Genomic DNA, 26,755 nt, shown 5'->3' on the forward strand with positions numbered 1-26,755 from the left:
ACAAGGCCGAGGCAGCCCCCGGCCGCCCTGGGTGGAAGCGGCATCCCGCCCGCAGCGCGGGGAGAGGCCGCGGCGGCCGATGATGCTCCGCGAGGGGCGGGGGACCAGGAGCCGGTCTTTGTCCGCTCGGGGCCGGGGCTGCGCTCGGGGTGGACGGGGACAGGAACGGAGCCGCCCCGGTGTGCCGGAGGCGCCGACGGGCTCTGGTCCGCGGCCTGGCGACAATTGATGTCGAAAATAGGGCGGAGGTCCGCATCACCCTGGCGAAAGCTGGAAAACGCCTGAAATGAATCCCAGAAAGATGCGGCCGTCCTCAGTGCTCCCCGGGGACACCGCTGTTGTTCTCCCCAACCACCCCGATTACATATGCGCCTCCGTGCGTCCCTCCCGGGACACCATTTCCCAGAGTAACCCATCCCAGCGGCGCTATTAGCGGGGCCAGCGCTGCGGAGCCGGGCTCCCACCAGCCGCAGGATGCAGCCGCGAGTGGGGGGGTTGCGGAGCCGGCCCGGCCGCCCGCGGATCTCGCCGCGCCCCCGCGGGCAGGGTGCGCAGGACGGGGGACCGGCGGGCCGGGCAGCCGGGACCGCACCGGAGCGGGCCCGGGCTGGTGCCGCCCCTCCGCGCTCCGAGGGGCGGCTACCGAAACCCGAGCGGCGGCGGGGGCGTTTCCTCGGCCGGGCTGGCAGCGCCGCCCCCCGCCGGCTGCTGCCGGAGCTTTTCTTGTGCCATCCCCGGAGCTGCCGGCCGCCCGGAGCCGCACAGCCGGGCAGGGCAGGGCTGGGCTGGGCTAGCTGGTGGCCATGGCTGGCTACCTCTCCCCCGGCGCGTATTTCTACGCCGAGGAGCAGGAGTACCTGCAAGCCTACGAAGATGTCCTAGAGAGATACAAAGGTAGGGCAGTGCTCCCCGCCGCTCGCCCCGCCGGGTGTGGCGACTGCGGAGCCGGGAGGCGCTGGCGGCCAGGTGGGGAACATTGGTGGCCCCGCGTCCCTGCGAGGGTAGGTCGGGAGGGAACGGACGTGGGCGGCTGGTGCCATAGATATAAATACCGTGTCACCTCACCAGTGTGTGGCAGGCGTTCTCGCGTGTTTAAAAGTCGCTTTTTCGAGTGCAGTGCGGACACAGGGATTTATGTGTCGGTGTGCATTCATATTTAAAGCTTTGGTTTATTTTTACCTATTTATTTATTTATTTGGTTTATTTTTGGGGTTAGGGCAAAGAATTAGAGTAGTTCGTGTTTTGCCTGAGTTTTTTAATCGAATACAGAAAAATAAGGAAAACGGCATTTATCAGAGTGAAGATGCATGCGGCTAAATTAATTCTGCTAGAAATGTAAATTGCATTGATTTCTTAAGGACCTCGGGATGGAAGGGATGGTTTGGATGATTCACTGCTGTTTTTCAGTACATTTGCTAGTACTAAATCTGAAGAAGCTTATCAAAAGTGTTACAGCTCTGTTTTTAATCCAAGTGCGAAAGGGATGGAGTTAACTGTTCACACTGAACATCCCTGAAATAGTTTTTACAGCATGCCACAGCATATGCTGACATTTGCAGTGCTGAGTCCTTTTGTAATGTTAAGGAATAAGATGTTAGGTTTCATATCTGAAGTTTTTCAGCTGTATGTCTTCAATCAGTCCTGAAGATTTTTGTTAAATGGTTTCCACTGATGGGAATGGGAGTGGCATAGCTTAAGACAGCTTGATTTGAAGATAGTGATACTTGATTTTATTTGTTCTGTGTTGTTAGTAGAAGTATTTTGAATAACAAACCCTCAACAGATGGTTATTTTGACTATGAGAACTTGTTGGGTCTGACTGTACTTTATACTGGTGTCACTTGCAATTTCATGTGTCATTAGCAGTATTGACTAATGACTCCTTTGTGTCTGTTGCCCATTGTGTCAGTGCAGCAGTGGAGCATGTGCACCGCTTCTGTACTCAAACGCCTTAGTGCATTTTGGTTGAGAAATAATTACCATTTGATGATTGCCATCATCTTCAAAACCACGTCTTTATTCCATTCTCCCTTTTTTTTTTTAAGTCCTCAATTTATAGGCAGCTGATCTGATTTGTGCAATATTTTGGAGCTAGTAGGCTGTTTACTTTTTAAATAAACACTGAGAAATCTTGTTTTTCTGCTTTGAATCACCTTTTATTTCCTGCTAGAATTAGGTTTAATAAGGTTCCTTCTCATACCAATTACTTGCTTAAAAACCTGGGAAAGAGATTAGGCCCAATTTCCCCTATTTCAATGGGAGTTTCATCAGGAATGGGACTGAAAGGTCTGGTTTTTGTAGGTTGTGAACAATAGGATTTTAATTAATTAAACTCTAAAAGCTAATTTACATCTCTGTAAGAAATAAACCACTTTCTGAAAGTATTTGAGTATATCTCATTGTGGTGTAACACAAAGTCCATTCATATGCCATTTTCAGTGACCCCCTGAATCCTGAAATTATTTGGAAAGATCCAGTGTCTGTTGTCTTGGTTTTTAGTGTCATATTTTGTATATTGGTATGCTGTGTTTTGCTGCTCAAGGTAGACTTTATTCAGCCATTTGGAGCAAAGGTAAAGGTTTGGACTTGTTTTAATTAAGATGTATTGGAAATCTGGAAAGCACATTACTTTCTAAAATGTGTTTTCAAGCCAGTCATGATTTCCCATTCGAGTCCCAGTAGTATGACTTCACTACAGCGATTGTTGTTCTGATGACTTGCTATGGGAGCTGATCTAATCAGACAAGAATTGCTACAATATAGGCTTTGAAGAGGGAGTGCCATTTCTCTGAATTTCTCAGTTTTGTAAACACCTCCTTCAGTAAATTTCTTAATCAAATGTGAACTATGTTGGCTTTATCAGATGAGTTTCAATCTATAATTTTAATGCTGATAGTTCTTATTTTTTTTCCTTCCTTTTTACAGTCTGCAGAATGCTTCATACTCATCTAGGCCATTATCAGGGTGCCAAATTATCTTTGTCCCAGCTGTTGAGTACTGTAACTAGCAGAGTCAGCTGTACAAAATTCATTGCCTGTCTTGGAAGGCTTGGGATCGTATGATGCTGCATCATTAAGATGTTCAGGCAGTTTGACTTAGGAAGATAAAAGCTGCCCTTTGTAAATGTAGAAAAGTGAAATTTTACTCTTCCTCTGTTTCTGTTTCCAAAGTAGGCTGCAGATTTTGAAGATCACGCAATACCAAGTACCTTGTTGTTTTAAAAATTGAATGCCGACTATTTGTGTGTCTCCAAATTCTGTCTGCTGATCATGTCTCTGGCTGTGACAGTAAATAATTAGGCAACTGTTTGCTAAATCTGACATACCACTGAAGTGCTGTTTGCCATGGGAGAAGAGAGTGTTGTTTTCTGATCCCGGGTCAGCTCAGTTGCTGGCTGTCAATTTGTTTGTTGTCTCTTTTTCTCTTTTTTTTTTTTTTTTTTTTTTTTTTTTCCCTCTCGATTAGTGATTATTTGGCAGTATTTCTAAAACATTTTGATGGAGGAAAAAAAGTCACATAATATCAGATGTTCTAGAAATCCAGGTTGAATCAGGTTGAATCCAGCTACTTATTCAGGGGAAAAAATTAGTAATTATTTGGCAGTATTTCTAAAGCATTTTGATGGAGGAAAAAAAAGTCACATAATATCAGATGTTTTAGAAATCCAGGTTGAATCAGGTTGAATCCAGCTACTTATTCAGGGGAAAAAATTGCTTCTTTGTTGGTAGCACCTCTAAGAATTCAAAGGCAAACCCTCTAGTATGAGAGTGGCAATAAAACATCTAGTATAGTTTATTTATTGAAGTACTTAACATATTTCACAACTTGTTTATGGCTGAATAGCAATATGAGGAATCATACAAATAGTTGTTAATTAAGATTCAACATGTTCTCAAAAATTGTATTTGAGTTCTCTCAGAGGTTGTAAAGAACTTCAAAAATTATTCTTGGTGCTCTGTAAGTTACCTCACGGTTGCCTGGGAACAAAATGTAATGAAATTGTTAGCTGTAGCCTTTTTGATAAATAAGAAAATGTGCAATAGTGTTTCATATACTTTTCATTTTTAAAGTATTAAATGCCATCTCTGTCATATGGCATAGGAATGCATTGTTCTGTGCCATTATTATTTGAACATTAAATATTTGAAGATTATGATTTTAAGCTGTGAGTGCAGTATGTTCATTAGATTTCCCCTGCTATAAATTGGAAGTCATAAACTGAGAATCAGGTTTCTATATAAATGTATCATCCCTCTGAAATGGTCGCTGTAATGTAGTTTTCAGTTCAGGTAGTAAACTTTTATTTGAATAGCAGTTGCAACAAGCCTTTTCTGAAAGATTTTTAACAATTATGTAACTAGGTTGTCTCCATTTTGACATAATTTTTGATAGGGGTGCATCTGTTAATGGCAGCATGACTGCAGTATCTGGGAAAGAGCTAACTCATGGAGTAAAGTGTTGAATAAATCATAGGTATTCAACAACATTCTTTAACTATGCAAGCCCTTGAAGTTTGACATATATAGGGTTATCTAGGCTGTGTAGAGCTTTTAATGCTGTAGATTTATACATCTACAACTATAGGAAACAGATCTATTAGAAAATTCACCTTGACATGACTACCCATGAAAAATAGAGTCTTGCAGTTCAGGGACTTCACTAAATTGTTGCTAATGCTAGGAAAGGTGTCACATGAATCTTTTGTTTGCAGTGGGTGTCTGATTAGTGCTTCCTTTGGGTACTTTGGGCTTGCTGCATAGCCCTGGTGTGCATAGGAAGGAGTGCTAAGCCTGGGAGACAGCAAAACTCAGGTCGGGTTGTTAAATTTTGGTACATTCTGTTTCACTGTTGGCATTGCTCTCTGGCTTTAAAAAGATCTGTAATGCTACACATTCAGCTGAAGCACAGCAAACAGCTCTGGTTCTGTATTCTGAGAACAAAGACACTGGAGATGGACGAGAGCTAGCAGGTCATCTGATGCATTTTGTTGCCTGTGTAGGGTTCAGAGACAATGTAATTTGTTCTAATGATTGATTGAGGGCAGTGTCAAGTAAAGCTGTTCTGACATTGGGTACAGGTTTTGAATTAAGATAGAAACAATAGATGCCTGTTGTCCAGCCCCTTTGAGCTGACTTAAGAAGGGAGTGTTTGCACAGAATGGTTTTTATACACCTGAAAATCAATTTTAGGAATTTGGAGGCTCCTAAATGTGTTAGGTATCAGATTTAGTTCAGGGATATTCTTTTTCAGAGGTGACTTTATGGAGCAAAGACAGTAAGATAGATGCTCCTGGCTCTGGAATATGTGAATTTCTGAATTTCCTTATTTATGCTTTGAAGTTGGGGAGCTGAATCTTTAGTCAGCAGAAATCATGCTCTTCTGGGCTCTCAGCTGTGAACTAATGGGATCTTCTGCTTCAGGGTTCTGATTTTTGAATGCAGCAGGAAATCCTGAAGTGAGAAATTGATTAGGTGGTTTCCACTATGGATGGTTTTCTTTGACCTCTTTTCAGGTGCTGGTAGCATGTACCCTTGGACTTGATCACTTTTTAAATTTTCTTCAAAAGGGAAAGTTATTTTGGCTTACTATTGGGCACGTGTGGATTATCCAGCTGCATGTCACCTGATCCTTTCTTTGCCACCATGCCAATCTTCAGCAAGACAGCCCTGTTGTTTCCCATATTCCTAGCACATTTCCTGCAGCAGGTTACCCCCCTGGAAAGGAAGAATTGTAGCCAACAGAAAATGTCTTCAATTAGGGATGGAAACATAATAGCTATTGTGCTGTCTGAAGTTGGGCAAAATTACTGGTCAACTTGAGCTACCTAAAATGTAAACCCTGAAGTTTTACTCTGTTTCAACATTCTTCCTTATTTAAGGTGGAAGTTCTGACTTTTAAAGGGCTTGGAGATGGGATATTTCCTTGAGTACATTCATCTTAAGTATGAACCAGATCTTGCTGATTTGACTTGGATGAGGTGTTCACTTGAGCTAAAAGGAAGAGATCTTGGAGTAAAATAGAAAGAACCTGAATGTTGGACAATTTAGTGAGGTTTGTTTCTTTAAAGGCCTTGAGACTTGGGCAGCATTTTCTGAAGCTCAGTTTGATGGGATACATAAACTGGGGTGGCTTCTCCATGATTTTAATAGATACCTGTTTGGTTGAGTAAGGCAGACAGAATGTGGCCATTGATTCAAATATATTTCGTATGTGAATTGGAGAAGACATCAAAGGTCTGCTTCTTTGCTTTTCTGCTATTCCCCAATTCCCATTGAGTCAGCAACATCTTTTAAGTAGAGCTCATAGGAATATTCCATAATTCTTTTTTTAGGATGAAAGCCAAGAGATGGTCAGGTATGAGGGGAGGAAAAAAAGAAAAAGAACTTCAGTCACTATTGAGTTAAAAGGTTTATTTTGTCTCAATATATATTACTGGTTGACGTGTTAATAATTGTTTTCTGTGATCAACTTGCTTAATTTCTAGTGGTATGTTGCTTGAAAACCAGATTATGCTTTATTATTTTTCCTTTACGCTATTTAAAACAAGCCTGGTTTGAGGAGTTTATTCCACCATTTCAACATGTACTTGGAATTAAGTGCTTTGTAAAATAAAAATGGGCTTATTCACATGCTTGAATTTAAGTGCAAGTATTTTATAAGTTCAGGCTTAAAATAATAACGTTTTGTAAATGTCAAATATGAATGCAGCTTATTGCTGCATGCCTGAAATGTTTCCTGTAAAACATCATTAAAGCCATTTAATTTAACAAAGCCTTGTTTTTCTGTAGTGGGTGAAAATATTCATGTACTGAATGCTTGCAGTCAGCCCAGCTTTCAAACAGGTGAAACAATGCTTACAAAGACACTTCAGTCTGCTGGTCAAATCCTGAAGGGCATGTTAATAGCCAGATCTTACAAGTTGGTCTGTGTAGGCAGACTCGGTGCTTTTGTAGGGGAAAGACCCACCCACCCACTCAAGGCTCTTCCCGAGACTGGGGCCCAAGTAATAGTGATCCTTTGATAAGTCATATTCCTCCTAAAGTCAGGCCTTCTGTAGGGAATTCCAATTTGGCTGTAGCTGCATTAAAAATAAGTCAGCGTGGCTCCAGATTTAATTTAATTTTACCTGGTGAGTACATCATTTTGCTGTGGAGTGTTAATCTATTTATTCCTTGGATTTTGTACAAAATGACGATAGCTGCCAATAAATCTGTGAAAGGGCGAAGATTCTAGGCAAATATATTGAGGGTTAAATTCTGGACCTTGCAATCACACAATTAGTGTGGCTATTTCTGTAAGACAAGGAGGATTAGGTCTCTGATGGGCTTTCCAGTGGCATAGGCCAAAATCTGCTCTTGATTATAGCCACATGGCCCTTTTGAACTTGGTTTGCGTTTAAACATGTCTTCATTGTTCAGTTTCATAGTTAATATGTAAAATTATGGTATTTAATGACGTGTTCTGCAATGCACATAAATACAGATCAGCAGTTAAGTGGGGTTCATAGCCTAATTGTGTTGGAGAACTAAATTAGTTTGGTCTGAGGTTCAGGTATCCAGCTATCTGACAGCTATGACACTTGGCACCACGTGGATCTAAAATTAGTAGAGCTCTTCTGTACTGGGATTAGAGAGATGTGTGTGTGTTTTAGTTCACAAAATGGATAAAAGTCTGACTTTGTGTGCAGCTTTCAGAGGCGTGTTTTGGGCATTTTGCAGATGAAAATATGGGTGAACAGAGAAGTTCCAGAAAGTCTCTTGCTCGGCACTGAAATGGATATCCTGTCAAAGTCTGCTCATAGACTGCTTCTGCCTGATCAGATTACCCTCTGTGTGCTCCTCATGTGACAAGTCTCCTAGGCACAGTAGAAGCAACATTAGAAAATGAGTGTAATCATTTGGGCAGACATTTTGCAGTAATATTAATAATAAAGCATCCTGAACTGTTCAAGCAAAAGAGCTTTTTTGAAAGAGAAATGGCACTTTCAGTGCTGTGGTTTTTATTCAAACAAAACTTCTGTTAATTTTGGTGGGAGTCAGGAACTTAGCTATTGATGTTTTTAAATATTTAATGCTTTAAATTACTTTGCCTTTAGATAAATTTTTAATTTTGAGATAAAGGGTTTACATTACGTCCTAGGAATTAGGAAATGACTAGAGCACTGGTCTGAAGAAACCACTGCTGTGTATTTGTATATAACTTCTGGGAATAAGGTATTATTGCTAAGGTAGTTCTGGTTCCAGAGTGGGATATTTTCAAAAGAACATATAGCAATGTGATTGCAAGTCCCAATGACCTTTAATAGCAATTAGGCTCTTCCCTGCTGTTTGTGCCTTGCAAGTTTTCCTCCAGTGACTATACGTTCATTATTGAGATCATAACCTGATGTTGGAAACCATTTCATAATACCATGTATTACAGAGCAGTTCTGCATTTAAAATTCAGTTTTTGAAATATTTTAAATATGGAGTCTTCTCTGGAGAAAAAGTAATGCTAGTTTTTAGAAAGAAAGTTGATTTATGAATTAAAAAGAACATACATTTCAAACATACTGAAATTTTCTCCACAGAGCAGACTTCTTAGGCTTTATGCCTTCTACCCTCTTAATTTTTAAGAAAGCAATTACTGAGAAAAATTTGTTGTGGTTTTGGGTAGGTTTTCATTTTGCTTTGCTGGAATTTTTTGTCTACCTCCAGTTTACATTGGAGTTAAAGCAGCCTTTGGCTCAGTATCTCTTTAAAGTAGAGAAGAACAGACACAGATGAGCCACAGGAAGAAAGCCAAAGTTGATTAGGTCCCTTGATGAAATTACCTTATAATTTTACCCTGCTCAACCGGATACTTTTGCACTCTATGTTTTTTTCAATATTTCAAAATAGAGCCCTTGTTAATGAAGTCCATATAGTTCTTGTGAGGCCAGATCTATCCCACCTCTGAGAATATTCACCCAAATTCTCATTTTCTGCTGTTGCAAATTGTATTAAATGAAATCACATTGGTTCTTGCAGACCTTGCATGTTTCTACTTAAACTGTACATTTATTTTTGCTTTCTCATGGATATGCATTTCCTTCAGATCTTGGATTACACTGAGTCCAGCCATCCAACATGCTGTTTAAAGTGGGTGTATGGTAGGACTGAGCAGCATCAAACAGTTACAATCTAATTTAAAAAGATTGTATTAGTATCCTAGAAACAATACATGTTTATGCCTTGATATTTTGACTGTCATACTGGAGCTTTTTTTTACTTTGGGAACAACATAATACTCAGGAGAATTTCAAGGATTAAGTTTACACTTTGAGAGCTTGTGTGTCTCTCCAATAATTTGCATTTTAATACCAAATGTAAGGATTTGATTAAATAACAATAGCAAGTGGGTGATCATCTATTCTGAGCTTGAAATGTCCTTTGAGTTTGGTGCCTAGATTTTTGTAGCCATTTCGGTGGTAGTGCTGTGAATCATCTGTTGCAGGTCTGGGTGTATGACTAAATTGTTGATGGATCTTTGTATAATTTGTTCTGGATACTGTTGTTTTGGTTTTTTTTTTTCTCTTTGCATTTCCTCATCTAATACACTTTGAGTCTACTCACTTCTGATCTTTGAGCATTTGGCTTTTTTTTGGGAATATTTCTTCATTGGAGGTTGGGGGAGGCTTTTGTTTTTTTTCAAAAAAGACTTTGTTCCTAGCATATGGAAGACCCTCCACCTTTGGTTCCCCTTTCTTCTTTCCTTCATTATTTTTTAAGTTAAATTTTAGCTGTAGGTTGGATTCCTTGTGGGCCTGCAGGCAGAAGATGGCTTTCCTTCGAGAGCTGAATTTCTTGTGGAGTTGAATTGTACTTCCTCATCAGGCTGGTCCCTTCCCTCTCATGGTGGAAAAAGAGAAGTCCTTTATTCCCTTCTCCTTCTGCTGCCACTGGCAGAGAGAACACTCGAGCACTGGCTCTAGTCTAGGAAGCAGTGTGGGCTTCACTCCCTGAACTGTAGTTAAAGCTGTTGAGACATCTTTGAGCTTTTCCTTATCAAAATGAAGTGTAAAAACTGTGTGTGTTGAATGAGATTTCTCAGGCTGTGTGGCCACGTGCTGGTTCCTGCTGTGAACTTGAGTTCCTAGAGTCAGGATCAAGCCTGACTGGAATTTGAGTATCAGGTCGTGCACTGACGTGCTGGTGTCCTACTGTGAGAGAATGCAAGGCTGGTTTAATCCCTGCCAGGGAAAGTGCAGAGAGAGGGAACACTACCAAGGGGACAGACAGATCATTTCTGAAATGTTTCTCTTGCCCCTGGCTTCAGTACTCTGACTGGCAGCTGGGTGTCTGAGCATCGCTGCTCAGGGTGAGAGAGTCAGTCTGGCTTTGCACTGCCCGTGAAAGCAAATGCTCCCACCCTGCTGTTAATTATGAAATACACCAAGATGTTTTCTGTATCTTAACTGCATTTGAAATGCCGTAGATTTGTTTTCCATGTGTTGGCTTAATAACTTGGCTGATAAATAATTTTAGTTTCATTTATTTGCTTTTTTTCTTCTGAGTAAATAGATTATTGCAGTATTTGTCTTGATGACTAGCAGTTACTGTTGACCAAGATGCTCTGTGAAATAATGGAGTCTGCTTGCAATTTGATTTTGTCAGTATAGCAAAAGGAAGTCTAATTAACGTTTTAGTATTTTCATAATTTTTTTCAGTTAAAATGTTTTACTTCACTATTTCAAGATTAAAAATCTCAGCATCTACAAGTTCTTTCCATGCCATGGTACTAAAGCATTGATGGCTGTACATATTCTTCAGGGCTTCTACTATTGATGTACTTTGTGATGTGAGTGTGATTGAATGTAGTACTTTGGTTGCATTACTGTTTTATGTAGTGTGTCTTTGATCTTTGAATTTAAGAATTCTCTTTGAGTTTTTTTCGTTTAGGTAGTTCTCAAATACCTAGTATAAGATTTATTGATTTGTATGCAGTTAACAGACAGTTTTCCACTGATAGTTTTGGTAGTTCAGAGATGTTTATCTTCTGTTTTTAATTTTGTTGGGTTGTTTTTAAAAACTTTTAATCATATTTCCTCTTTCCATTTCTAATAATCCTCCTAGTTTCAGTAAGTAAGTCTGAGTCTTAACATTTTGGAGTTCTCCCAATCTGAACACATTGGTATCATCAGACAAGACTGAATGTTTTTGTTTGCTGCCTTATCCAGCTCTTTAGTAAATGTACAATACATTGTTGGCTTCTGGAAAACAACACCATTTTCTCAGGTTGGAAGACAGTCAAGATTCAAGAATTTATTATTCTTTAAGTAATTTTTTCAGGCTATAAGAGGATTGTGCCCTATATCCTTGTTGATTTTGGTTAGCTTTTGTAAATATGAGTCAAATTTCCTTGTGTTTATATGTGTACACACACACACACATACCTATATATATATATATATACAGCCATAAATGTAGCTGGTTTTGTTTTTAACTCAGAAGAAATCAAACAATTATGGAGGAATTTGATTTATCATGACAGAAATTATGGGAACAGGCTGCCCAGGGAAGTGGAAGAGTCACTGTCCCTCAAGGAATTCAAAATGCATGTAGATATGGCACTTGGGGACATGGTTCCATATTAGTTTTAAGATTGATCTCAGTGGTTTTGGGGCTCTTTTCCATTCCATTACAGAACATTATATCGCATTATATTACATTACATCACAATTTTCCATTAGGAGCATTGTTCCCCAGTATTTTAGGTTTGGTTTTGTTTGTTTTAATTTGTGCTTTCCAGTTACTCTTAGTGGAACTGATCAGAGCTACACCAGTAATCTCTCAATCTTTTTCATTTATTTCTTACAAATTATCTGGATAGCAGTGATCTATTTTAGTGTAGGTTTTTGTAAACAGTTTTTTTTTTTTGGTGTTTTTTTTCCCCTCTACCTTAAATCCATTTTGAATGGCTGTGTGTGCTGCTTGTTAGTGAATGTGTGTAGGTTTCATGTCTAAGTAATTTATTCTTTGAGACTTCTTCCTGTGATGAAACTTGGTAATTTTTCTGTAAAGGAGGCTGTGGGGAAAGAAAAAACAAATTATTGTCTTAAAGCCTAGGTCCTTACTCAGTAAAAATTCATTCAGCTACTTAGCCTTGGCAGTGGCTTGTCTATTTTTACCACCTCCCTGATTCTGATCATCCATGAACATGTGTGCTATTGTCTGATTTTGTATCATGATTCTTATTTTCTTTTGATAGTTATGAAGTCTCCTGCTTATTTTTTTATCCTGATTTTTTCCCACCGTTGTTTGGTTAGGGCATCTATCTGACTTAAGACTTTTTCTATGCCAGCAAGTTTTCTTGGAGCATGTGCCTGTTTACTTGATGGCACTGGACATTTAGTCTACTAGCCTTCTGGTACCAGAGTAAATTATACTCCCCAACATTGCAATCTCTTTCCTTTTTTTAAAACTACTTTAGAACTTCCCTCCATCACCTAACAATATCTGTGGTACATCTAACAGATGGGAAAATTTTAGAAAATAGGGGCACGTGTATATTGTAAAGCAAAAATTTCCCTTAGTACGTAATGTTTTCTCATTTTATCCCGTTAAGATATGTATTTGTTCAGTGTAGCTCTGGTTTCAATGTTTCCCGCTTCTATGTGACTTCCTGTTATGCTTTACTCTGTTTTATAACTATAAATCCTGGTCATTTTTAATATAAATATTAATATATTTTTAATATATTACTGGCCTTTTTAAAATCAACATAATTTTGACATTTGAAATCTTAACTGCATTAAGATTTTTCACTGTTTGGTAGCTACATATTGATCTTCTAAAATTTCTCTAAAACTTGAGCAAGAAGACACATGGAGTGAAATCCTCACTGTTAAATGCTAGTCATCCCCAGTCTTGTCCAAAATACTGACAGTACATTGTGTTATCATGCAGATAAATGTCTTGTTAAATTATATCTTGAAACAACTGATCAAAACAAAGACTGAATCATGATTTCATGATTTAGCCTTTTAAAATTAGCAATATTATTTTTTTTTCTGGTTTGGAAGGCATAAATGACATTTTTATTAACTTCAGTGACTACATATTTATATCTGCCTCTTCTCCCAATTGTCTTGCCCATGCTGAGGGTTTCCTGATGGACACTGTCGGCTGCTTTGTGAAGGGTGGGATCTTCCATGATCTGGTTCTTCCTGTGAGTTTGTAAACAGGAATTTTCATGTGTCAGTTGCTGCTGATATTTTTAGTATGACAACAGTTTTATCTGCAAGTGGAGCATTTTATCTCACATGCTGGGCTTTTGACATCAGGGTAAAGCTATTTTTATGTTTAAATTAGCATCACAGTTGCTGTTAGTGTTGGTTTTGGTAATGGCCTTGAATGTCCCACCCCACCCCACTGGGCTCCCCCAGTATCCCACAGTCTGGGACCCCGTGCCAGCTCCCTGGGAATGACCCTCCAGTGATTTCCCAGCAGGGCTGGTCCCCGCAGCCTGGCACTGCTGGTTCCACCTGTGGGCCCATGGCCTGGGTGAGCCTCAGCCCGTGCCCAGGGAGGCTCCCGGTGCCTGGAGCTGCCCTGGTGTCCCTGGCTGGGGTGGTGGGGGGGCTCTGGCTGCCAGACCTTGCCCTGCTGCCCCTCCATGAGGAGGATCCACCACCCCCAGCACCATGACAGTTCTGTGCAGACCCATCTTCTGCTTCACCTAGTTGTTTGTCAATGGTCTATTATTTCTTAGTTTGTAGTTTTGTCCTCTTTCCTGGCCTCATGGTATGGCAGCTTTTCCTATTAGAGTGTGGTTTACACCTGCCTAGCTTTCTGTACCTTCCTGGCAGGCTGTGTTATATCCCATCCTGTTTAATGTGCTGCCATTGTGTGATGACTTGACAGAAAGATCAAATGTGTGCTTGAACATAATGGCTTTTATTATATTCATTAGCAGTGCTTAATTACTTTAACCTAACAACCCAGTGACAGAGAAGGACGAGCCATAGAACAAGTTCATTGCACAACCTAAAAGGTTCTAACAAGACAATAAGGAGGTGGGAAGAACTCCCTTAGGAGCCAGGAGCGGCTCACACTTCATGCATAAGTATTGCTAGTTGGAAACATAATTAACGTTTGGAAAATACTGTGGTTCTTGTAAAAAATGCTCTGGAGTGTGTTGCTGTGCTGATTTAATGCCCAGCCCTCAGGCCACCCAGTGTACAGAAAGCTCCTTTGTCTGGTGCAGCCGGGAAATGAAGTCTGAGAGGTACTAAAGCCTTAGTGCAAACTCAGTGATGTCTGGCAGTACGGGTATATGTAACAAAACTATATAGAAGTCCAAGAACAAAATCCAGTCCTAAATCCTGCCTAAGTCAGGATGTAAAATGCAGTGGTCCAGGTTAGCTTCTTTCCACCACTGCCATCTTCTTCTGAATTTATGAGTAGTATCGGTGTATCTATGTCTTCTCAGAAATGCTGCCTTCCCAGAGGTGATGCTCTCGTCCTCTGCCTAGCATTCACCCTATGCAAAGGTCAGATAGCAAACTGCCTGAATGTTTTCTGTGGTTTGCTAACCGGGTAACCTAATCCAAAACTGAATGCTGCTTCTGTATGAATTTGCATCAGAATAACAGTGATTTGAATGTTTGAGAGTTAGGTGTATTTTTAGGCCTCTCTGAGCAGGAAGAGTTTTGATTATCTGCAGCTAGAATGACAGGAGTATTTTTTGCTATTTGGGTAGGAATATAATGATCTTCTTTTAAAGCTGAGTTACTGGGTGGACACGTAGGAGTAAAAAGGCTGAAAGGAAAGCAAGTTACAGATTAATGTGCAGGAGGGAAAAGTGTAGGTTCTGGTCTTTGTCTCTAAGGTTGCTTTCTGTTTATTGTTGTTCGTATGCATAAAAATTAAAAGGATAGGATGAAACACTGAGCTGTACTCTGGTATGGTAACATTGTCGCAAAGAGCCAGAGCCAAAGAAATTCCACTAATTTACTCCACAGTGACAGCCCACATGAAATGTAGAGCTGTCAACAAGCAGAATATCAAGAGAGGTTATGATAGTGCCTTTTGAGTGTGCAACTGTCTTCATTGAAAGCACTCTCTTCTCCACTCCATTGAGAAGAGAGGATCCACACAGTGATCTGTGATAGCAAACTCTATAAAAATTCCAGCAGAATCAGCCTGTGGCAGGCAGTCCAAGCAGTACTGATGAAAACAGCAGTGAAGATTTGGAAGATAACAGATATTTCCCTTCTCCATAGCACCTTCTGTGCTGTCATCTGGCTAAGAAAATGGAAACTCTGAGGAGCTTGGGGAGCAGTGGGCACAGTGTGCTCTCCAAGGGACAGGGTGCCCAGCGTGATAACAAGGCTGGTGGACACGCTGCCCCCAGACCCACGAGCTCTGAGCAGGGCCAGCCTGGGGGCAGTAGCTGATTCGGATCCCCCCGGTGTTTTGAGGAGCCTTAAGACAGCTCTAGGGGCTGATGACTCTGCAGCAGTGGCTTTCCTTCAACAGTGCTAATAAACACTTTGCTGCTGAATCTATTTGCACACTCTGCATCACTCATTCCCTCCCTGCTAGATACAATGTTTTATTTCTCTCAGTGTGGAATGGATATTTCTAATTTTGTTACATATTCCTTAAACGAGGCATCTTTGCAGAGATTTCTTTGCAGTACCGTGTTGCTCGGGAAGGAAAGTTTGAGTTGTGCAAGTGGACAAGAGATGAGTTTATTCTATCCCTGTGGCTGCCAATATATTTCCTTGGCATGGTCTGGATAGGAACTGTTGTGTATAGCCCAGGATGTTTTAGTTTAGAGAGGAGTATCATCTGATAGAAGAGACTGAAGTATGTGTTGAAGTATGGAAGAGATTCTTGTATGGTCTTTTACATTCTCATGTAGACTTCATTACTGACAGTCCTTGAATATTTGTTTCATTACAAGCAGCTTTTTTTTTTTTTTTTTTTTTTTTTTATTACACTTTGGCTTGTCAATTATAGCTTTTCTGTATGTTGTCCTTATGTCATGATACTAAAGCTTCGCACCTTGTCAATGATAGCTTTTCTGTATGTTGTCCTTATGTCATGATACTAAAGCTTCTCCTAGCTGTCAAAAAGCCCTTTGCTGCAGGGTCAGCTTAGGATCCTGTGATTTTGAAATTTATGAATCTCCCTTTTGCATGAATGTTGCCTTCATGACCTCATGCCAAATGAAATATCACTTGAGCTATTTTTGGTAGTTCTTCAGTGACAAATTTCCACCTGAGTCTCTAAGCAACGGCATTTCACCACAATCATGAAAATCCTGTGGTTCAGTTCTGAATGATGAATTTTCATCTAAAACTCCCTTTTTTAGGACCACATTTAGTACAGAAGAAATAAATACAGGTCTAATGTTCACAAGATTGTAATTTCTTTTACTGACTATTGCCTCCTCTGTTTTGGTATGTGGAGGACCACATTGAGTACAGAAGAAATAAATACAGGTCTGATGTTCACAAGATTCTCATTTCTTTTACTGACTATTGCCTCCTCTGTTTTGGTATGTGGAAGCTAAGGTGGCACAGCTGTGTCTTCACAGATTATCTTAAAGTGCATAACCTAGTTAATCCTGCCAAGATGCCAGGTAAGGTCTGGTAACCTTTTCCTCCAGCTGAACATCAGGGCTCACTGCAGGAGACCAGTTTCTGCATCTTCCACCAGCTTCCAGGATAGATGTGAAGGGGAGGGAGTGCAGCAGCAAGGTCATGTGAGCTCTGAACAGCCGAGCAATCAATACAAGCAGCACACTTGGGCTGAGCTGCCAGATCAGACGTTCAGTTCAGGAGAACAGTGTTTCAGCTGCTGCTTGTCCAAAGCAGCTGAAATGGCTCTTCCATCTCTGTTGGAGAGGATGGTGTTGACCAGTCATGTGCAGAGGGAGTTAGACTCACTTGCAATAGGTGTGAGAGTTTTGTACTCTGTAATATCCAGTAAGACCCAGGGCACATGATCACTCCTGCCGTTCAGAAATGCCCAGCCTCGCAAGCATCACGGGTTTAGTACTGCCTGTCTGCGTCTGAAAGGACTGTAATTGCTGTGTGGTGTTGCAAAAGGACAAGTTGCTCTAGACTAAGATCAAATGAGAGATTACAGTGCATGAGCCAGTCTGTATTAGCTGCCTCATGTGCCTGCTCATGCTCAGTGGTGAAATGGGATGTAACTAACTCTTCTTTCAGCAAGCACTGTGCTTCGAGGCACATCTGACATTTGCCTCAGAGTAACTGTGATACATCTGATATGCTCCGTGTCCCTTTGTTGCCTGGCCTCACAGTACCCCACTTGTCTTGGGCAGGCATTCCCTTTTCCAGAATGCAGCAGTCAGCATGTTTGCCAGGATTAAAGGTAAGGAGTTCAGGACAGTCACTACAATACATTGAAACCTGGATTAAAAAGTTGAGGCAAAACTTGTTTTGCAGTTACATCAAGGCCAGTAAATGGGCATGATTGGGACAATTCTGTGACACTGATGCCCACTGCCATAGAGGAGCCTTCATTCATGGTCTGAAATTCTTTTTCTCCACACTGGGCTACAGCCAAGCTCTGTTGGGAAAGGTGGATGACCCATGCCCACCCTGAACTGTGCCTGAGAATTGTCTGGGAGGTGGGCAGCTGGTATGGGCTGAGAGCAAGCTAGAGACATCTCCATCAAAAACTTACTAGGATGGAGAAGTTTACTTCTGCTCCTCATGAACGCCTGGCTGGTGTTTAATTTGCTAGTATGGATCTAGTCTGAAAAGTGTCCTAAAAATTTTTACAACTTTAGTTTTTTATAATTGCTAGGCTATAATAAGTGCTACAGTTGCCTTCTAGTCACATTAATTAAGCAACCTAAATTCTGATGTTCTATTTTAAGGAGTATTCATAGTGGTGAGATTGGAAAAATTGTATGTGCAGATTTAGAGCAAAGACTTTTTATTCTGGATGTCAAGCTATGGGGAAAATTTCCAAGTTAATAAGTATTATTTAGTTTATTATTTTTATTTGTTTGAGAAAGTATGCCATCTGCTTGAATAAGGCTTCAATGCTTTTCCTGACCTCCTTATAAGTTGTTACTTTGCAGTTATGAATTCAGTTTGTATTTAAAATGGGTATTTCACAAGGGAGTATTACAGTGCATAGGATAAATGAACTTAGGCCAAGGACATTTCAGGAAGGATTGAAACCAAAAAAACAAGCGTGAATTTAAGGTTTAGTGGCATCACTGCATGTTCCAAGCAATGCTTAAGTGGTCAGAAAAATTGTATTTGAGCATTGACAAGTTGGGTGCTTTCCTGAGAAACTACCAAAGCTTATGAAGTGCAGGTTAGGCCAAGATGCTTGCTTTCCTCTTAGGCCCAATGGGCAAGCAGCATGCAATAATATTTTTATCCATTTTTAATAAGATTTTTGTATTGTTGGTAATAGAAGAGTTAATTGAACATGGCAATGTGTCAAATCCATGCTGGAGTTAGCTTAAGTGCAGTGGAAATGTGGCTCCTGGTTTAGAGGTGAAAAGGGAATAATGAACAATCTACAAAAGAGTTAAAGGCTGAAGCCTTACATATTTCCAGGCTTATGCTGTAGTAAAAATTTTGGAGATTGTGATATTGTTATGCATTGTATGCTGCTGTTGTGTTCTATCCTGTAGCCTTTGGCAAAATTCACTATGAAAAATGCAAAAGTAATTTTCTTGGTTATGTTGATAGAGTGGGTTATTACTCATGTTTGTTCCAAATAAGAGTTCATGTAATGTGAAAGATAGATAGTTCTCTTAGGTAAGACTTATTACTTCTAAAAATATGATCACTTTGTATGGAAGATGATTTTTTAAATCCTTTTTTTCATATTGAAGACATTAATTTTGTTTCCTCAAGGTTGAGAATAATAGACTTTTTTTTTTTTTCCTAAAGGAAGCTTGCCTTCTTAAAGCAGAATAACTGATGTAAGGCTTCTTCAAAAGTCCTTCAGAGAGCACTTAATTGTCCTTGTGTATACACAAACCTGTGCTGTGGCTGTGCAGCATTAAAATCTCATTTTAAAAAATGTAGTGGCCATATAAAGTCCAAATATTCAATTGATAAATTTATATAAAAGGGATTTTTCTTTTGCTTAATGAAAAAAAAATCTAATATAGGAAAATGGCATTTATAATTTGAAAAAAACGACCCATAATATTTGGCAACTGAAATACGAAAACCAGGTGATAAAGTAATGAATCTCCTAGCTTGTCACTGGTCCTCAGGAGCTGCCAGTCACTGTCTGCTCTGCAGTGACATGGGATGTGACATTCAGATGACTGCCCACCAACTAAATTTTGACAGGCTGGTGGAAAGCCATGGTAGCCTGTAAATGTTTCCAGCCACCAGGCCTGAGGGACTGTGACCTTTCCCAAGTGGCATGAGAATGCCTTGGATTCCATGAAGGTTAGGAAGCATGGGCACCCCTGAAATGCAGGTCTGGCTCTCTGCAGGGCCACGATCAGCACTTTCCTGGTGAGATGCTTCAGCCTTTGATGTGGTTTCATGATGTGGCCAAGTGCCACGCAAATTGCTTGGAACTGCACGGAGAAGAGTATGTGTTGTTACTAGGGATAGCTGGAAAAATATATAGAAGGGATCTTCTCATGATTTGATTGATTTATTTATTTATATGCAACTTATATGTTGATACAAGCATTTTCTCCCTGTACCACGGTGGTTGGTTTTGTGTGTGTTTAGTGTAGCTTGAGCTGTGAGGTGTATATGTTTGGCCTCCTTGCTGACATTTCTTTTTCTTTTAGGTGTGCATAATAACATTTTATGCACATTTCCCTTGTTTCCCCATCGCAAAGAATTTTACTTTTGTTTGGTGCCCTTGCTTTGCCACAGGCATACGGTGTAATACTTTGTAACATGTGTGTCTAGTTAAGCTGTAGGATACCACGATCCTCTTTACATTAACTTTGCCTTGCACACCTAACTGTATATTCAGACTCACTCCTTTGGCCACATTTAATTTGTTTTATCTTGGGTTATACATTGTTCCCCAGTTTTATCTTTCCTGAAAACTCAAATTGCTCTCGTCACCTTTTGGCAAGCTAGCCTAGCTGAGGGAGAACAGCCACGGAGTACATGAGATGCAGAGTGAAATTGGATTACTTCCCAGTCATTGTTTTCATTGTGATGTGAAGATGATGGGCTAGCAGCTAATGAGGTGCACTGCTTTGCATTGTACCCTCTGACAGATTAGACAAGTTGAGTCGTAAGCATCAGCCTTGTAGGAGAGAAGATTTTAATGCATAGGCTGATGATTAGAGTTAACACTAATTTCAGCTTCAGCTTCCTCTATTGGTAGAGGAAAGGGAAAAAAAGAAAGATGACCTGAGAGCATATTCGGTATCAGTACATCAAAAAATGTGTATTAAGATGGCACCCAGGTTTTGGGCCAAGCATTTTAATTCAGAACAGTTTCAGAAACATCTGATTCTCCAGCTCGGGATGCTGCTGGCTGATACACTGACTTTGGGAAAATCTTACACTCCCCTTCAAGGCAACTGAAGCATATAATAGAATGAAATTACCAGCACTGTTTGAGTAATATAAAGTTGTAGCAAAATGAACAGAAAATCAAAATGCAAGAGAATGCATTTAAAAGACTGAAAGAGCAGGAAAATATCTAAAATACATAAAATATGCTGTGGTGAATACATAAATCTGAGCTCAGAATATCATGCTGTGCTGCAAAGCTTTATTTTTACTGTGTTGTATTCATTATGCTTGTGGAGGTGTATGTAGCAGGAAAAGTAAAATAATAGAACTACTTAAAAAGCTGTACTGGAAATATGGCAGACTAGGAAGAGCTAGTCTTAAAATATATTTATTAGGCATGTACGTGTTTTTTTTTTTCAATCAGCATTTACTTTTGTAAATGCTTTGTTTTTTCAATCAGCATTTACTTTTTTTTTCTTAATACTTTTCTGTAATCTGAAATAGCATCAAATGCTTGGTAGAGCCAAATGCAGAGATCACCTCCTACGTGAAATGCAGAAACTCTACCTGTTTCCAGCAACACAAAACAGCATCTCCAGGAGTGATGTTCAAAATTTAGAGATCACCTCCTACGTGAAAGGCAGACATAGATACCTTGTTCCTGTTTCCAGCAACACAAAACAGCATCTCCAGGAGTGATGTGGAGTAACTGAATTTGCAGCAGACAAGATCAAAGGCAATGCTTACTTTGCCAAAGTCATGTGTTTCTTTTATACTGCCACTGCATTTTGTAGCTTAGGCTAACTTTCTGAAGTATGAGGAATTTGTTCATTGATCAGTTAAATATCTTTGTAAAGCAAAATACTCTGAAAGCATGTGAGTCTCTGTGACCACCCAGCCCCAGATGATAAGACCTCATTCAACCCAGTGTTGATTGTCATGATACTCATGATAAAGTGATTCTCAGGCACTTCTAGAAGAGCTGATGTCTTTAGTGGAAAGGAGACAATTCCTAAAATAATGTACTTGTCTTCGTGACTTTTCTCCCATGTTGGATAACTGAAACCATCACTGCTGAGGGTTAATATAAGTTTGTAGGAAAAACTAGTTGACCATAATTCTTTATTTATCTAGATTTTTTTAAAAGAGAAAATAAATAGCCATGCAATATGGGAGTATTTTGATGTGAGAAATAAAACTGTGAAAAGAAATGCAGAAATTCCTCAAATAAAAAGGCACCCTCCCACACTGTGTGCTGAATAGATCACTGCTGTAATGAAGTACCTAAGTTCAGTCATCACTTGAAGATCTTGATAAATGTCATAGTACTCTTACTGCAAGTCTTGTAGGCATAAAAAAAAAAAAGGGCAATGGACTGCTGTTACAGAAAGGAAGTAGGGAGAGTAGTAGTTTTTCTCTTCTTCCCTGTGTGAACCATGATAATAGATATTTATAATTCTAAAAGTTGATAAATTTTTGCTAGATGTTAAAAAGACTTTATGATTATATAATGGACGAGGAAATTTCAGGAGCATTTCACGACTTGAAATAACAGCTTCACTCCCCTTGCCTAGTCACTGAATGATGTTTGATTTCCTGTGTGTAGAATTTGTTCTGCATAAGTATTTTGAAGTTAGGGTGCACAAAATGGTATTTGAGCTTGAGTGTGAACTGATGTTTGCCTTTAAATTTTTTTGGTGATGAATTACTGTGATGCATAGCTGAAGGCAAAGGTACCCAAAACTGATAATGCTCTATCAAATAACAAATTATTTTTGTTTGTTCATATCTGTTAGTGGTAAGAGTAGTCCACAATTACAGGTATATTTTGGTAAAAAAGGTGTAACTAGCCTGGTTGCATGAATCATTTTCAGAGGAATATATGTTAAGTAGTGCTGCTGAGAGGCATTTTTAAAGGCCCTTACTCATTAAAAAAAAAATAAAATTACATAAACATAATTTCAGAAATGGGCTTTTAAAAATACTGTGTGATACTTGTTATAAAAGATTTAATATTAAATTATTCCATTGCAGTTTTGTTTTTCCTTATTGCAGTTATTATTTCAATGCGTTTCAGTTGCTTATATATGTAGAATTGCACTACTATTTCTACATGGTGTTGGCAGAATGCTAGGGAGTATCACACTAAACAGTGAGACTAGCTGTAGTAAAGGACTAGCTGCTGTGTGTTGTCTTTTTTGTGATCAAGGCTGTGACTTTTGTAACATTTTGTTGAAAAAAATCCACTGAGTTCATAGCATTCTTTTACTTGTGTAAATGGATGTGTTTGAACTTACTCTTGTGCTCACTGCTGGATTTAAAAAAAAATCCAAACCAACCACCCACAAAAACCTCCCAGACAAAAAAACCCAAACTTGCCTCCCATGGTGAAGGGCATGCAGAGGGCTATGAAGAAATGTGAAGGTCAAGAGTAATCCTACCTCACTGAATTGTCACAATTAGGAGTGTGGGACCTAAACTTAGAGCCACATTTTTGGGCATACCCCTTTCTGTTAACTAAGAGTGCTTTCCACGTCCTGCCTCACAGCCTGTCCATGTCTGATTTAATATTGGGATGAGCCCCAAGCACATACTACTATTTTTTTTCTTTTCTTTTGCTTCTTCATTCAATCTGAATCCTGGATTCTAAGGAAAGAAAACATGGGCATGAGGATGTAAGAAAGCTGCGGTGTACTCAGGTCAGCTCCTTGGTCTGAATAACCTCACAGCCTGTTGCAGAGCATGGATATTCTGCAGTGTAGGTGTAGCCTAAGAAGCAGTGAAATTGTCTGGTGGCCCATCAGCAGATGATTCAAGATCTTCTCCACTGAAAATTGAAGAATGGTGCTGACTAATATGGTGTAACATAATGAAGACAAATACAATGACTTTGGCAGAGAGGAAAACCAATTCTATTTTATTTTTTGCAAAGCCATACACTAACGATGTGGTGCCTAAATTTTAGAGTTTATTTCCTATTTAGAACCAGTGGATTCAGCCTTAAGATGGCTGTTGAGCAACACTTGATATCAGTCTGCTGGTTAATGGTGTGGAAGAGCAAAACCTTATTTTGAAGAAGTAATCTCACATGCTATTTTTTTTTTGATAAGAGCATGATTGTGCTTCAGTTAGGTTGCTTGAGGCCAGATGGTCTACAAAGTTTATTTCATTAGGATGGTGAACTTAGGGGAGGTTAACATAAGAGCATGATTGTGCTTCGGTTAGGTTGCTTGAGGCCAGATGTCTACAAAGTTTATTTCATTAGGATGGTGAACTTAGGGGAGGACAGTAGAAGTAAATAGTCATAGTGAATTTTAAGCACAGGAAGTAGATGATGTTGGAAAGCATCAAGGTATTTATTATGGGCACATAATACAAAGAAACAAGTCTCCAGCAGGTAAAACTCCAGCCATGAAAACCTGATGAGATCTCTGCTAACCTAAGGAGATTTGCTTTGCTTCCTTCCTGAAAAACAGATCTGCCTATAATTGTGAATACTGACCCTTTAGAGGCTTCTGTGTTAGTTATAGTAATTGTGGTTTATATGTGTAGGAGAAAAGTAGAAAAACACCTTGAATCTGATGAGATATCTCTGCTAACCTAAGCACATTTGCTTTGCTTCCTTCCTGAAAAACGGATCTGCCTATAATTGTGAATACTGATCCTTTAGAGACTTTTGTGTTAGTTATAATAATTGTGCTTATATGTGTAGGAGAAAAGTAGAAAAACACCTTGAATTGTTAATTTTGCCACTACTCTTTGAGTGACATCTCTCTATAGGCTGACAAACATTCCTACTTGCATGTTTACTCACATTTCCTTTTGCATGAGGAGGTATGAACTTTAAGGCTTGCATTTGATGTGGTTAAAAGTCTTTATATTTTAAGTACTAGTGACAATTATGAATGCTACATCTTACCTTATAATTGCCAAATATTCTTTCAGAATCCTAACAAACATTTGGAAATCCATCATTATCTGGCCCATGTTTTTGATCCATTCACTCATAATAAAAGTGTGGCTAAGTATTAACTTCTGCAAGCCGGTGAGTTTGCATTTTTGCCTTCAGTACAACTGCTCTAAAGTCATGACACTTGCACAGGAGTTGCTGCTGCTGGGATCTGGCCTGCCCTTTGGTTAGTAAAGCATCATCCATTGTGGTATCAAATATAAAAATGTAGGATATGGTTGCAGAAATCATATGACTGATATTTTCCCCCTTAAAAAGAATTTGAAATTTTTTTTGGCTGATCTAGATGTTGTAAGACAATTTGTGTAAAAAAATAGAAGCCAAACCTTGACAAAATTTTTTACTTTTATCTGGTAGGTGTTCTGACATTATACATACTCTTGGATTTAAAGGTTATACATTTTATCTTCCAAATATAAAAATGATAACATAGTTTGAGTTGAGGCTTGGCATTGGACAGGGCAAGCAGACAAGAATTATTTACTGAAGTTCCTCAGGATTTGTGGCCCAATGTTGAGGGAAGTTCAAACTTCTCTATACCACTTATAGTTGCAAATTACAATTTAGAACTGCGCTTTTTTATTTTTGACACTTCTATTTTAACAGAATTTCCAACATTGGCAGCCAAATGTTACCATATTATTTTTTTATCCCACTTTCATGTTATGTGCTGTTTCCATTTACACTTCTTTGAGATGTGTAATCAATTCAGGAAAATCTAATAGTAACAAATAAGTGTGAGTAGTTGGTAAAGGTTAGGTGATGTTGCAGATTAATGTCATGAAGCAGCAGGAATTTGAAGACCTGGTTGGAGATTGATGAGTCCAGGAATAGGATGTGACCTTCCATAGATGTATGATTCAGCAAGCTAAGAGGCTTGCTAAATTCTGTACTTACAGTAAACATCCATTAGCTGTCAAAACAAAAAATTGCCAGGACCTTTAATGTCCTTTGCTAAGAAAATTTTATTAGATGGGGTCCCATGGCAGGGTGCATAAATTAGTGTCTAAAATCCTCTTCCATCTATAACACAAGACTTTGGAGAATGTGTGCTCATTATGAGTTACGTAAATATTTTCACTCTTTTTTCATGGGTGACCAGTGGCTTAGTCATGTAGCTCTGAAGCTGTATATGATTTTCCTAAAACAAATTATTTTAAGGAAAGAATCCTCAAATGCTATAAACTGAGAAGAAAGCAGTTATACGTAATAAGAGGTGAGGAACTTTGGTGAAAAAATTGCATATCATCTCAAGTTCAAACTGTCAAGTGTCATTTTCTAGTAGTGAGTTCTCTGAGGCTGCTAGGTCATGCACATTCTGTGTATTTTTGTAGTAATAGCATTACTGTGCAATTGCTTTATACTGGGGGAAAACAGAAATTACTGGGCCAAAATCTCTGCTAAAAAGATCTGTTATGATTTTCCTTATTTGAAGTTGAAACCTGACCTTGCAAATACCTGGATTTTATTAGAAAAGAAGAATTGTTCAATACTTTTTTGGTTGTGGGTTTTTTTCCCTAGTGGTTTGCCAGATACCTGGCACCAAGGAGTAAAATATGATTTTATTATTTTCTCATGAAAAAGAAAAGGGAAAACTTTGAAAAATATTTCTGTTAGCTATTTTTTGAAAGATAGAGAATGTGGTAAAGATAGTAAAAATAAAGAATATGGTGAAGTGTACTATGCTGACCTATTTAGTCTATTTCATCTCACTGATAATCCTGGATTAAGCTCAGTAATTCTGCTAATGCTATTTACAAGAAACTGTGATATTTTTTTCGTTTTCCTAAAATGGTTTGGAAGTAACAAAAATATTTTAATAGTGATGGATAGTCCAGAGTTTGAAAAGTACTCATGCTTGGAGAGTAATAATTGACAAAAGAATTGTCTTTTCAAAATTGGAAAGAAAATGAGACCAAGGTGGGGGAAATATTTCAGACAATGGAAAACATTGTGAAAATTGCTCAGATGGAGGCAACAGGGTTTGCAGTCTTGCCCCAGTGCTTTCTTTTTGTCCTGGAATAAGCACCTTTGCCTCTTGTGAGGATGGTAGCCCTCTTGCCTGATTTGAGTGATTAAAAGGTTTGTTTGCACTAGGTTTGAGGGTGAGGTCACAGTTCTCCCCTCCTTGTAGCTGCTTGGACAGCCGTGGAGTAAAAGAACTTTTACTGTGTGAGATTTTTGTTCCCTATCTGTGCTGCTTCCACCTTCCTCCTCAGTGAGAAAGACACATGCTTTAGTATTTAATTAGTATTGAATTAAGTTTCATTCATGTCTATGACAGAAATTTTTTTAGGGTTCCCTATGCTTCT

General features: G+C 39.3%; 1 protein-coding gene across 10 annotated transcripts in view; it reads left to right on the top strand.

The window, feature by feature from the left end:
- Positions 1–26,755, top strand: part of DST (dystonin) — a 290,720-nt gene that overhangs the window by 31,879 nt on the left and 232,086 nt on the right. For 7 of the 10 annotated variants that reach the window (XM_041410737.1, XM_041410741.1, XM_041410747.1 and 4 more), the window contains exon 1: positions 724–894. The exons of the other annotated variants lie outside the window; for them this stretch is intronic. In XM_041410737.1, the coding sequence (XP_041266671.1) occupies positions 804–894 (91 nt within the window). In that variant the 5' untranslated portion in view covers positions 724–803. Of the gene's footprint in view, positions 1–723; positions 895–26,755 lie in introns of those variants that run through there. 10 annotated transcript variants of the gene reach the window in all.

This window comes from Onychostruthus taczanowskii, unplaced genomic scaffold (assembly GCF_017590055.1).
Source record: "Onychostruthus taczanowskii isolate IOZ18803 unplaced genomic scaffold, ASM1759005v1 scaffold33, whole genome shotgun sequence".
Taxonomy (NCBI): Eukaryota; Metazoa; Chordata; class Aves; order Passeriformes; family Passeridae; genus Onychostruthus; species Onychostruthus taczanowskii.